The sequence below is a fragment of the Bison bison genome, unplaced genomic scaffold (assembly GCF_000754665.1).
Source record: "Bison bison bison isolate TAMUID 2011002044 unplaced genomic scaffold, Bison_UMD1.0 scf7180017864080, whole genome shotgun sequence".
NCBI classification, from domain to species: domain Eukaryota; kingdom Metazoa; phylum Chordata; class Mammalia; order Artiodactyla; family Bovidae; genus Bison; species Bison bison.
In genome coordinates, this window is record NW_011494652.1 from 6087207 (window position 1) to 6101277 (window position 14071).

The 14071-nt window shown below is 36.7% G+C and overlaps 1 protein-coding gene across 1 annotated transcript in view; it reads right to left on the bottom strand.

The window, feature by feature from the left end:
• Nucleotides 1-4474: 4474 nt before the first annotated feature.
• The window catches only part of LOC104987034 (potassium voltage-gated channel subfamily D member 2-like), a 15706-nt gene continuing 6109 nt past the window's right edge, over nucleotides 4475-14071 (bottom strand). Inside the window, exons 2-5 of the mRNA XM_010837798.1 lie at nucleotides 12652-12747; nucleotides 11195-11287; nucleotides 7356-7603; nucleotides 4475-5453 (exon numbers count right to left, since the gene is read on the bottom strand). Of these exons, the coding sequence (XP_010836100.1) occupies nucleotides 5276-5453; nucleotides 7356-7603; nucleotides 11195-11287; nucleotides 12652-12747 (615 nt within the window). The 3' untranslated portion in view covers nucleotides 4475-5275. The remainder of the gene's footprint in view (nucleotides 5454-7355; nucleotides 7604-11194; nucleotides 11288-12651; nucleotides 12748-14071) is intronic.

Below are 14071 nucleotides of genomic sequence, written 5' to 3' on the forward strand. Positions count from 1 at the left end.
TATATATATATATATATATATATATATAATATTATAAAGTAAAGTGAAAGTCACTCAGTTGTGCCCTACTCTTTGTGATCCCATGGACTGTAGACTGCCAGGCTTTTCTGTCCATGGGATTCTCCAGGCAAGAATACTGGAGTGGGTAGTCAATCCTTTCTTCAGGGAATCTTCCTGACCCAGGGGTTGAACCTGGGTCTTCTCCTCCTCTCTCTCTCTATATATGTATAAATGGCTTACATATATATCTTATATATTGGAAGGATGGATGCTGAAGCTGAAACTCCAATACTTTGGCCACCTGATGAGAAGAACTGACTCCTTGGAAAAGACCCTGATGCTGAGAAAGATTAAAGGCAGGAGGAGAAGGGGATGACAGAGGATGAGATGGTTGGATGGCATCACTGACTTGATGGACATGATTTTGAGCAAGCTCCAGGACTTGGTGAAGGACAGGGAAGCCTGGTGTGCTGTAGGCAATGGTGTTGTAAAGAATCAGACACGACTGAGCGACTGAACTGAACCAAACCAATATATCTTATAGGGCTTCCAAGGCGGTGCAATGATAAAGAATCCACTTGCCAATGTAGGAGATGCAAAAAGATGTGGGTTCAGTTCCTGGATTGGGAAGATCCTCTGGAGTAGGAGGGGTCTTCCCTGATAACTCAGTTGGTGAATAATCTGTCTGCAATGCAGGAGACCCTGGTTCGATTCCTGGTCCAGGATGATCAACTGGAGGAGGGATAGGCTACTCGCTCCAGTATTCTTGCCTGGAGAATCCCATGGACAGAGGAGCCTGGTGGGGTGCAGTCCATGGGGTTGTAAAGAATTAGACACAACATATATTTTATAATTGTCTTAAGCAAATGTGGTATTCAAAAGTCAAAATTCCTTTTAAGTATAAACTTACTTTTTGGAGACTGTTTTACCACCCTAAACACAGCCACCTCCAGTGGATAATTTAAACTCTTATTTTTTAAAAAAAATTATAGTGTGCCTACATAATTGTGTTGACAGTTCTGATGAAGTTTACACAGTGCTGACCAACAACCATTCTTGAACACATGAGTTAATCAAACAAACACTTTAATAACATGCTAGGGAAGAGGAGTTGCCTTTCTTGTAAAACTCAAGAGGCATCAATCAAGAACCTTTTTTATTTTTTTAAGCAATGTGGTTGACTGACATTGGTATAGTTCCCTGGAGGCTGTTTCCAGGCCAACTCTGTAACTGAGTTGAAGGAATAGGGAGGCATGTTAAATCTTTTTAATGAAAGATTAGCATCTCAATAAATCAAAGAGTGTAAAGGAAAATAATAAGAGAAAAATGGAGATTATCTATCAAGAGAATCACTAGTTGCTCTCTGGGTACTCGATGATTTACTCTTTGTCCTTCTAATAATCTCTTAACATTTTTTTGCTTTTGGTCCCCTATTGAACAGAAACCATCGGTATATGTGTATTTTTAAAGGGAGAATTAAAGGTGGGAAGATTTGGGAGAATGACATTGAAACAGGTAAAATATCATGTAAGAAACGAGTTGCCAGTCCAGGTTCGATACACGATACTGGATGCTTGGGGCTAGTGCACTGGGACGACCCAGAGGGATGGTATGGGGAGGGAGGAGGGAGGAGGGTTCAGGATGGGGAACACATGTATACCTGTGGCGGATTCATTTTGATATTTGGCAAAACTAATACAATTATGTAAAGTTTAAAAATAAAATAAAATTTAAAAAAAATAAAGGGAGAATTAAAAAATCTGTATGTATATATAGAAATATAAATACACAAACACATGCACATATAACCATACAAATAAATCACCTCTTTCCATAGATAGAAAAGAGTCTGACTAAGAATCTTCATGGTCTAGTGGCTAAGATCCTAGGCTCCCAATGCAGGGGCTTGGGGTTTGATGTTCCACCAGGGAACTAGATCCCACCTACTGAAACTAACAGTTTGTATGCCGCAAATTAAGATTCCCCATGCCAGAATGAAGTCAGAGATCCCTGGTACCATAACTGAGAGCTGGGACAGCCAAATAAATATTTGGGGAAAAAAATCTAACTGCGTTTTGACCAAAGTTATTACCCCAGAGCTTCTCTTTGCTTAACTCAGGCAGTGATGATCAAGAAGTACATAAAGTTCAGGCATCAGTCTTCTCTCTGGTCCACACTCTCTAAGAGGCAAGTGGCATTTAGGGTACAGACTAATAACTGTGGGTCACACACTGAAGAAAGCATTCTACTTGAAAATATCCTATACAAAAAAATCAACTGATTTCAACCCTACTTTTTTCTTAATAACTAGTAAAACCAAGCAATATACTTACATTATCATAGTTAGTAGCTATGGAGGAGTGTGTGTGTGTGTGTGAGAGAGAGAGAGAGAGTCGCTCAGTTGTCTCTGACTCTTTGTGACCTCGTGGACTGTGGTTCACCAGGCTCCTCACTCCATGGAGTTCTCTAGGTAAGAATCCTGGAGTGGGTTGCCATTCCCTTCTCCAGCTATAGAGGTGTAGTTCCAAGATATTTCCAAAAGTGACCATTTAAAATAGTGGCGCTCTTTTATCTTTAAATGATAGTAACTTTTCTACCGAAGCCTCTGCCTAAATTCCCAATGCTGGCAGAAAATTATTATCTCCACCATTTAGAGTAGATTTGTTTCACTCACAATCGATGGGTTCTTTGAGTGTGTCCACGTTACAGGTTTCCCAAAATATGTATGAAGAGGGCAGTACATACTAGATTTTGGAAAAGAAGGAAGTCTTAAAAAAAAGGGCAACAGTCAACCATGTTGTCCTGTTCAAGCATGCACATGTTTTATTTGAGTATTCTCCAAAGGTCTATTTTTTTCCAGCATAATGCAGATATTATGCTATCCTTTGAAATAAGATATATGAATTTCAAACAAAATTGTCAAAAACAATGACCTTGGTTACTCCATATGGTACACAGAAATAATTACATTTCACTTACAATACAGATGCACTTAACACAGTCATCAATAGTCATTCACCACCAACACAGTATATTTTTAAATCACCTAAAACACCAAAAAGTTTTTTTTTCTTTTCCAAAAGTCTAAAGAAATTAATAGTTTTGGATAAATGATAACTTGAAAAGGAGGCAGAATTGTCAACGGAAGTAATCTAACTGCATTTTAAAATGTAATATTAAGAACATGAAAATAGAACTTTTTATTGGGAATAAAGACCTAAGTATTCCTGATTGTGTTTTGTTTAACCTACTTTTTAAAAAGTTTTTCAACAAATGCCATCAAAGAAGTTTCACTATATATTTGCTCTAGAAGCATAAAGTGACATGAGGCAGGTGTTAATATAATTGTTAATATTCACACTTCAGGAAGATTAGTGACTTTTAAAAAGACATACTAGGTATAAAGCCAGTTTTTCCCTAGAGATAGTAGAGTTTATCTGACTTTCACTCAGCAAGTGTTTATAAATCTACTGTGTGCACAGCTTTGTTCTAGAAGCTAGTCTAGAAATGGGAAGCAAGAATTTCTGGCTTTACTTGAAAATGGTTGGGTTAATTCCTTTTTATGATAAATTATGATTAAGCATTTTAAAATCTCTATAGTAGAGGGATAATTATTTACTCTTTCCATGTGTTGAAGCTAAACTTCATTCCTTACAGTGGTGGTTTGGAATGAACAAAACTTTTCATTGGACATAAAACTTTTTTACATTGTCACGTGCAGACATGTCTGCTGATATATTTTAAAGGTGAAAAGATATCAAGACTTTTCACTTAAATGTACATAGAGATCAATTTTGCATCATCAAAATCCTGTCCTCCTGATTTAGAGGAGAAAAATTGCTCCTTGCAATAAACAGGAACCTTTCTGAGACAAATCTGTGCTGCCTTCCTCAATGGCATAGAAAGCATGCTTTCATCAAATACTGCTACATAAAGCACTCCAGTTTATCTCTGCATTTCAATTCACATTAGTTATTCTCAAAACGTATTTGAGATCTAAAGCAAAATAAATAATACATCATGTGAGAGTCTGGGATTACTGGTTCTGTGATATTAGTCCCAGCTAATTCTTTTCATGAAACATACAATGATGTATACAGTATCTGGGCTTTTCCATAACAGCAAAAAGTCAGAGATAATTCACAGATGTCAACTCCTTTTTTTTCCTAATTCTTGACAAATGGATTGAAGATGATGGTGATCTGCTGATAAGATAATTTGTCAGGGAATACAAAAGTAGGAAATTCCTTGGAACTACAAAACGTTAGTCTAGTAGATGACGATAAACCCAATAGAAAGGTGCTATAGAAATACAGGAACAAATCATTCACTGTCACAGGAATACAGTGGACCAAACAATATTACAGAAAAACGTTTATGGCACAAGGGTTTTGGATTAAAAGGTTATCTAAAACCTGGCCACACCAGAAGTTTTTCTATGGAATGTGGCTCTTAATGTATCTCTGAAGATCTGGAAATACAACAACAAAAATATCCTGATTCCTGATACAACAAGTATACAATTAATTATTGCAGTTGTAACAGTATCTAGGTGCAAGGTAAAACAATGATTCGTACTGAACTATCTGAACACTTTAGATGTACTAGTGAGCATCCCCGTGAGAAATACTGCAGTTCTAAAAGGAGTTTATTTGCACAGCCCACCATGGAACATGAACAATCAGCTTGTTGTAAGTGCACAGAAATTCCCTCTTTCTACTAGTATAGATTATCATGCCTATTCTGAAGACAACATAAGGAAACTGAGATAACGGCTCCAAAGAATTCTAGCATGCATTATGATGGTTTCCTTCAGTCAATACAAATGTGTTGTGTGTTTGTGTTTTTTAATGTGTAATCATCTTCATCATCGCCAGTGTTCATGGTTTTAACAGGAAAAATTTTTATCAAAATGTTTTCCATATTTTTTGTTTTGCATTCAACTGGAACATTATGTTCAAAGATTTATTTTATTTAAAAAAGAGTTCTGGTCATAAGAAGCATCAATAGGCGGCATTTCATTTGTGCTCATTCACAGTCAAAGGGCCACAGACTATTTTATTTCTCTGTATAACAGGTCAAACTCTGTCCAGAAATGCCATTTGGTGGTTTTATTTCCATCCACAAGTTTGAAAGCTTTGTGTTTGTTTCATTACCAACCTCCTTGCTTTGTCATTTTCATCTGCAGAGTGTTTATTATTTCTTCTTTCTTCCACATTGGGACTCTCTTTCCACAGCCAGTGCTCAAATTCTCTTGAACCTGATTCCAATTGTCTTACAGAGCAGACACTCTGACGATATTGCCTCCTGAGTACTCAGGAGACTCTGGCCTGTCATCTCCTTCGGGGGTGGTGACTGGAGGTGTTGGGATGCTTATTATTGCTGTAGTCACATAAGGTTGTTCACAGTTCAGTTTAACACACTCTTCCATTTTGGCATTTAAACTGGATCGGCTGATGAGGAAGAAAAGATTTAAGAAAGAAGGTTGTTTACTTAAATTTTTTTTTCTTACAACTAAAGAATATATGTTTTCATGTTTATCGGTAACATTTTAAAAGGTTAAAAACAATCACCATAATTAAGAAAAATGAAACACCAAAGCTTAAGATAAATTAACGTGAACATTAGGGCATTAACATCAAATAAATGTCTAAAAGCCAGCTCAGTGTGGTTCAATTAGTGTTTCTCAAAGTGTTTCCTGCTTTGAGAATGCAAAAAAGAGGATCAGGTGAGTTTTAGAAAACCTAGGCTGAGCAAAGTAAAAGAGTTTTCTTTAAGACAGGATCTCTGAGAAGTCTGAGATGCCACAGTGAAAGGGATGGGCCTCCCAGATGGTACTAGTGGTGAAGAATCCTCCTGCCAATGCAGGAGACGCGGGTTCCATCCCTGGATTGGGAAGATCCTCTGGAGAAGGAAATGGCAACCCACTCCAGTATTCCTGCCTGGAAAATCTCATGGACAGAGGAACCTGGTGGGCTATAGTCTGTGGGGTTGCAAAAGAGTTGGACACGACATGGTGATTAAACAACAATGATAATGAAGGGGACATACCCTGTGGATATATCTTAATTCTTTGGACCACAGAGTCACTTTACTATCTTGTCTCTTTGGGATACAGGATGCCCTTAAAGCTCTCAGCTTAGTGACAGCAAACATTAAGAACTCAAGTTAGTCATTATCAATACTTAAAAGTTTTCCCCAGTGCTATTTTTGCATGAGTTATATACTCTGTATGGGGAGGCGGGGGTGGGGTGTAAGGGAAAGGGATAAGGAGTGTAGACATAGGAGCTTTAAACTATTCTTTTTCATAGGAAACAAGATTTTTGTGTCCCAAGATTTTCTTTCTTTCTTTTTTTTTTTCTGAACACTACTCCATTTCCTACCTTGTTCAGGAATAAATGTAAAGCAACATACAGGTAGACTATCTTAGAGACAGAAATCTTCATTGCTCCAACATTTAACATTCTGATCCCAGAAACATCTGATTACATAAAATTGACAGAGCCTGAATTCAGAATCTTGTCTAGACTTTCCAAAGGTGGTTGGATGTCAACAAAGAAGTTGGACTGAATTAATGGATTGTTAATCTGAAATGGTAAGCTTTTTAATTCGAAGAGCAAAGGAAAATCATTTGGGCAGAAATTGATATTTTTAATGACTTACGTGGTTGAAATGTACTACTTATTATTACACATGCATGATTATGGTCAAAACAAGTGGCATATAAAGAGAAGCAAAGGGAAAATGCCAATAGAAAAATACACTTAAATTGTCCATAAACTCACCAGAGGTAAACAATTTGAACATTTCACTTACCTTTTTTTGGTATTGGATTGGTTTTTGTGTTTGTTGAGGCCCCAAATACCTTCATGATCAAAACCGTATACTGATTCAAAAGATCCTTCTGGCATAGTTTTATTTTTCACTGTGACAATGACTGTGTGGATATATTTTGGCATGTATTGAATACCTTACAATCATATCAATGTTAATTTGTCACTTGTGGTTGTGTTGCCTAAATTTCAGGTCATTCATGTTTACTTAGGGGACTCCTAAGTGGAGAGGTATCTGCTTAAGACAAAGTTGTGAGGTTGAAGAGGTAGAAATATATTTGTGAATGCCTGACCTTCTTATCTTCTTTCTACTCTTTTAGTACTGATTTAGCTACTGTCTTTGCCTCTTCATGAATATTACAGTAGATCGATTTTCCTACTTGTTTCAGATCAGTTTTGTCTCATTCTAAACCCAAGGAGTTAGGATTTAGATGTCACAGAAGTAACAGCGTGACAGCTGGTGCAGATGTGCTCTGAAAAACAGCACAGGTGTGTGGACGCACACAAACTAATCTCAGGTACCTGTTAGACAGTGGGGTTCTCTCCACACATCTAATCTGAATCGTGCTGAGTTCTTGCACGCTCCCTCGGTGGCTTCCTGATACGTTGGCATTTGGAATGCGGAAGGTTTTTTTGTGTCGTCTTGAACAGCAAGTGCTGGTGATTCCTTGTTGTGAAGAAAGAGAGGGACTGTGACTTGAAGGACGATTAACTGTTGCAACTTCCATGCAGCTTTCTTCAAAGACTTGTTCATCCACAAATTCGTGATTCTATTTCGTAGCGGTAAGAAATGTGGAGAAAGCACAGAAACACAGTTTAACTTTTAAAAAAATTCTTTATTATTTTTAGTGAAGTATAGTTGACTTACAATATTATCACATTTTACCTTAAAAAAAAAAAAAGATTTGAATAGCTTTCTTTTTAGAACTCAAATATGCCCACAGTACATTTAGACTATCTAATGGGTAAAAAAAGTACCATTTTCATAATAATTAGAATAGCAAAGCTTCATGTTGTCGTTTGTATGAAAATAATATCTCTCCAGTTAGAATCTGAGATTGATATACACAGGCTGATTTAGCATCCGTTATAGACTAACTTTATTTGAAATATCACTTACTAATTTAAACATACAATCTGGAAGTTATAAACTAAATATTAAAATACTCAAAAATGAGTATAGATAAAACCCATAGGGAATGTGCAAATTTACATGTATGTTATTTTTTAAACAAATTGACAGACTGAAGTTATGATAGAGAGACTATTTTAATAGAATGTTCCAAGTAAGATTGTCTGTTATATATTAGCAAATACTTTCACATGGGATTGAAAATATTTTTTAATCAGAAAAATGAGATAACGAAGACATTTCCCATTTCTTTAGATGCTCCTCTAAAATTCCCAGTGTACAGAAAACTATGACTTATTAAATAAGTAAAATATATTTATCAAAATGTATTACTTTATATTGGACCTAGAAGTGGTTAACACTGAACTTCTGAGGTCTCCATTCTTATCTTTGTAATATATTACTGGCTGGACCCATGATCTGTACCTATGTTCTTATAACCCAGAAGTCATCAGTGATGGACATCATTTCACATAGCACATCATACAGAAACACAGTGTAAAATTTAATTTTAAAATATTTAATAAAGAATTGGCCCATAAATTGTGTATGGAAGACTTTAACCTCAGAAATAAAGGATAAAACATTTTTGGTTTGAACTACTAAGAATGTTTTCAACTACTATTATTTTTTTTTCTTTGTGTGGGTGGGAATAGTCTTATAATGGAACGTTTTGCTCATGCCAAATTTCACTTAACCACCTCTCATCCAAAAATATTAGTAAAACAATGGAAGGAAATTGCTGGCTAATAGGAAATAGATTGCTTTAGTTATTCATTTTGCCACTTCTTTGCTAAAATAAGCATTTTGCAGTAAATGAAATTTAACATTCTAAAGTCCAGAGGATACTATGATCATCTAAGACAGAATTTCATGTTAAATATTAATTTTTATAGAAAAAACTATTGCTTACAAAGGAACAGATTGTTCACACTCTGTTTTCTTCTCTTACATGCACATTTCACACACAATATACAAGTTATAAGGCATGACATTCTAATTTATCTCATCAGTGATTGGAAGGGAAGAAGCCATTCTGTGACAGGTTACCACATATTCTGGAGTAGGTAGCTCCATGTAAACTATATTAGTAATTCAGCTTAGTGTTAATAATAATTTAGTGTTACATAATTTATGATTAAAATAGCCCTAAAAAGCTTCCCTGGTGGCTGTGATGGTAAAGAATTTGCCTGCAATGCAAGTTCATGGGGTCACAAAGTGTTGGACACGACTGAGCAACTAACACTTTCACAAAAGGTAAAATAGTCAAAAAATGAAAATAAAAAGAAAAAAAATGGTAAGGATAAATAAATTTGATTAGTGTTGTCATTTAACTTTCAAAGTTATCCTAATATAGAACTTTATTTAAGATACTAATATAATCAGTAACCAGTAATATTTGTTTAAAACTTTCTAATATTTTTCCATTTATTATGAGATAAAGATCAAAGTTCTTTACGTGCCTCCAAAACCCAAGGTTATCTGCCCACTGACTTCCTCTGTTCCTCCCTTGTGTTATAAGAAAGGTCAAAATCTGACTCCATGTTGGATCTACTTCTTTAACCTTTGCTTCCTGTTGCTTTTGTTTACAAAATGATACTGTCTATACATAATGGCCTGACTTGGGGAACCCTGCCCCTCTGCCTGAATGTTAAACCAATGTGCTTTTGTTGAGGGAGACATCCTGACCCTGTCCATCTGGTACAGGAAGGAAGAAATTAACATATCCCCTCCCTGAAGCTGACCATTCCAGGAGATATTTGCAAGATTAATAGCCTTTTTATTTTACTTCCTCATCTCCCTTCACTCTGTTCTATAAAAGAATCTGGTGTTCAGACTTTGATAAGATGGTTATTTTGAGACATTAGTCGGCCATCTTCTTGGTCTGCCCACTTTCTGAATAAAGTTGTTATTTCTTGCCTCAGCACCTCGTCTCCAATTTATAGGCCTGTCATGTCGTGAGCAGAGTGAACTTGGACTCGATAATACTTGCAACGTAGTACCCTCTTTCCTTCTGACAACCCTCAATTTCCTTTCCTTCCTCTTAGGCCAAGTTCCAGTCTTCTCCAGGCACTTACACCTGCTTTTAGCCCCTTCATCTCTTTGCTTAACTAACTCATAACCGTCCTGTGGGTCTCAACTCAATTTTCTCCAGGAAGCCTTGCCCGATCCTGTACCTTCTGGCTGCCCCTTCTTCGCCCCTAGTCCACTGGGACCTCATTGTTTCTTTCCTTGCTTATTGTCCTTCTCTAGTAACATCCATATTTTGTCCCAAACCTGGAGGCTCAAGTAGGCCAGAGGTCATACTTGACTTCATGGTGTATCTTGGGTCTGGCTGACTGTCTGATACATTATAGGCAAGAAATACATATTGGTTGAAAGATTATATAGGTAAATGAATACATGGATGAACAATATATCAGAATTGACTACAAATATGTGTCTCTGGTGAATGGACAAGCAGACTTGATTCAAATACAGTGAAAATTTTATTCTGCTCTGTGGTCACAGACTGTGATCCCTTTTGACAACCTATCTAAGAAACAGATGCCTTTGTTAAAGAGGAGGTCCAACTGGGAGCTTATAAGGGAAGAAATGCAGACTCAATCCTCAGGCCCTAGGGGTATACCAGTAACTAAACGTGTCATTTTTCTTAAGAGAATAGATAGTTTTTATTGTCTATCTGTTCATTATACCTGTGAATGAAAGAAACGTTTATTTTCAGTTATTCTCTATTTTGTTATTGCTATTCCCTTTTCCCAGATGTCAGGAACACTTAAACTTCATTATTTTTTTCTGTTTAATCAGCATTTTAAGAAGCAGGAAAAGATATTTTATAGAACTTGCAGTCAGCTATTAGAACACAACTTTCTATCTACATTCAACTGATGTTTTAGCCTAAAGTTAATAACATTTTAAATAAGTCTATAAAATACTTTCTATGTTGAAATGTCACTAGAGCCTTTCAAAGTAATTTCAATTATTGTGGATTTTTTTTGGGGGGGGACGCTTAGTATGTTTTGCAGTAATGCAGACATTGAAATCACACTTGGAAACCTTAAATATTCACAGAAACCAATGGGATTACTGTCTGAGTTGCAGGGGCAGGCAGTCCTGCCTTTTCCTTACCGTGGATAGTGCAATCACACTTGGAAACCTTAAATATTCACAGAAACCAGTGGGATTACTGTCTGAGTTGCAGGGGCAGGCAGTCCTGCCTTTTCCTTACCGTGGTTTTTTCTAGGCAGTGAAGCAGGTGGTGGTGCTGGGTTTCAAAGCTGGAGCCAGATTTGCTAACAAAGGCCTGCTCATCCTCAGAGGACTGTTAACAGAGAGAAGACAGAAGGGCTTTCTCTTTTATTTGCAAACAATGAGAATCTCAGCTACATATTTCTACTGAGAGATCTGGCCTATTTTCTGAGATTAAATGGCAGTATTTTATTTTTACTTTTTTTTTTTTTAAACCGAAAAGGATCAAATGTAGAGTTCCTTTTGAGTTTGATAATCATCATTTACATTTTCATCAAATTAGTGGTCTTGGCTTTTAGACTTGCCTCCCTGAATTGAAAATGTAATTCTCTTTTACTCATTCATCTCCCAGTTACCTTTGAAAGTCTGAGAGCCATTATTTTTGGATAATAATTTTTAGCCTAGTACTTACATAATCCTGAAACCACATCATGCTCACCTACACAAAAGCTATTATGCAAGTAAAGATGATTGGGATCCTAAATATTAAAAGAAAGTTTTAAGGTGAAAATTAAGTTTCTCAAATTACATTTTATACTATGTGACTTTCATAACACTGAATGATGTTCCCTCTTCAGTAAGAAGTACAGTAAGTTGGTTGTATACAAACCTTCAAGTTGTGAACTTTCAAAGATTCAAATGTACATCTGGTTCCAGCAAGGAACCAGAACTTGTGCCATCAAATCCAGGTGTGAGTGAAATTGCAGCTTGCCTTCCAACTCCTATTACTGACGATTCTTTAGCTCTACCATCTCCCATGCCTCTCCCTCCTCCAGTCAAAACTCTCGCCTGTTCACTCAATGCAGTCCCTGTGTGCGAGCTCTGGTACTGTACAACTGTATACGTTTTCAAGGTGCTAGCTATACTGTAAGATTAAAAATGTTTTCTTTATTTTTTGTGTTTGTTTTTTTATTATTTGTGTAAAGGATTATAAACTTATTAAAGTACAGTACTATACAGGTGATTGTGTTAGTTGGGTATCCAGGCTAACCCTGTTGGACTTATGAACACATTGGACTTATGAATGCACTCTCAGAACAGAGCTTGTTGGTATATAGGGGACTTACTGTAAAACAAGATATCACATCACCCCTCCTATCGACACCCAAATGAACTTTAAGGAACACACCTAAGTTTGAAATAAAAAAACCTAAGTATTTGAACTGTTGAGAATTTTCCCCATGTGTACACGAGATAGTGCCAAATACTGCCTGATCATGAATGGGAATCATGACTCACTGGCAGTATGACATATCCCAGCTTCTAGCCTACAGCCAATAAGATGGTACAGGGCGAGGTTACATTAACAAATGACACTTTTGTTGTTTCGGAGCCATTTTCATAATTATTCACAATAAAATTACACGGTTAAGTAGAACTAAATCAATATTGCACCAATAAGTTGAACATTAAAAGAAGAGAAATTCTTGACTATACCTGCATTTGGTTACTGAGTAAGCCGTTCCGTTTGCTCTGCATGTAAGCATTTGCACTTCCGCTTTTGGCTGCCCGGATCCTGGCCAGTCTGGCTTTCTGTAAGAGCGAAAAAACAATATCCTCCTAAGATCTATGATTGGTTTTCTTAAAACACTGATTGCACGCTTATATAATCCTGTTGTCAGCACACATATTTAAAAAAGCATACCAGCTTTTCACACTAACTACTGAAAAATAGACTTTCAACATTTGAGTGTTTGATTTTGGCTAACATTTATCACTGAGATTGATGACTTATTTTGGAGTTTAGAGGTAAGAATTTAGGTAATTAAGGTAATTAAGGTTTTACAGTAAGATTAAGTTATTTCAGGGCTTCCCTGATAGCTCAGTTGGTAAAGAGTCCGCTTGCAATGCAGGAGACCCTGGTTTAATCCCTGGGTTGGGAAATTCCCCTGCAGAAGGGATAGGCTACCCACTCCAGTATTCTTGGGCTTCCCTTGTGGCTCAGCTGGAAAAGAATCTGCTTGCAATGTGGGAGACCTGGGTTCACTCTCTGGGTTGGGAAGATCTCCTGGAGAAGGGAAAGACTACCCATCCCACTATACTGGCCTGGAGAATGCCATGGACAGTGCATGGAGTCCCAAAGAGTCAGACATGACTGAGGGACTTGCACTTCAATTTCAAGTTATTTTAGTGTTGTTTCTGGTCAATTGCACCAAGAAAAATAGCAGTCTTACTTATATTTTCACTTATCCCAATCTGAGTAACTTAGTGAAATGAAGACCCAGCAAACTAGCTGCCAACTTCTTTTCATTTAAACTAATGTTCTTTTTAAATTTAGTAATTAAGTTCCAGGAACCTACTGCCGTTCTCTTTCTTCCTTTCCTCCCCAGTCCTTCCTTCCCTTCTCCTCTCTGTTTCTTGCCTTCCTCCCTCCCTCTCTCCTTCCTTCCTTCAGTCCCTCTTAAAAAAAAAAAAAAGGCTATTCAGTTGAATCTGCATCCTTGAATTTCAAATTTGTTTTTGCAATTATTTTTATTCAATTGGCCAATGAAGTCCCTGTACCAAAAAACAAGGGCTCTCTTAAAAAAAAATCCTCTAATTTATCTTTGTTTACTGGTTGGACTTTGATAGTTCATTCTACTTTAAATCTGCTGTTCTATATATGTCCCAGACTTTCATGGTAAGGGTCTGGTTTTTGCTTCCTGGGGAGCACTATTTGGTGACCGTTATGTCCATACTAAACATGTCTAGCAAGTGTATTCAGGAAGCGACTGGAATGACCTGGGTAAGAACTTGTACAATTACCCTACAATGACTCTTTTGCTTTTTCTAAACAACCAGAGGGAGACCATCTCAGTCTCTAATCCCGGAATCTTCTTTTTAACAAAACAATTTTAATGATCTAGATTTTTTAAAT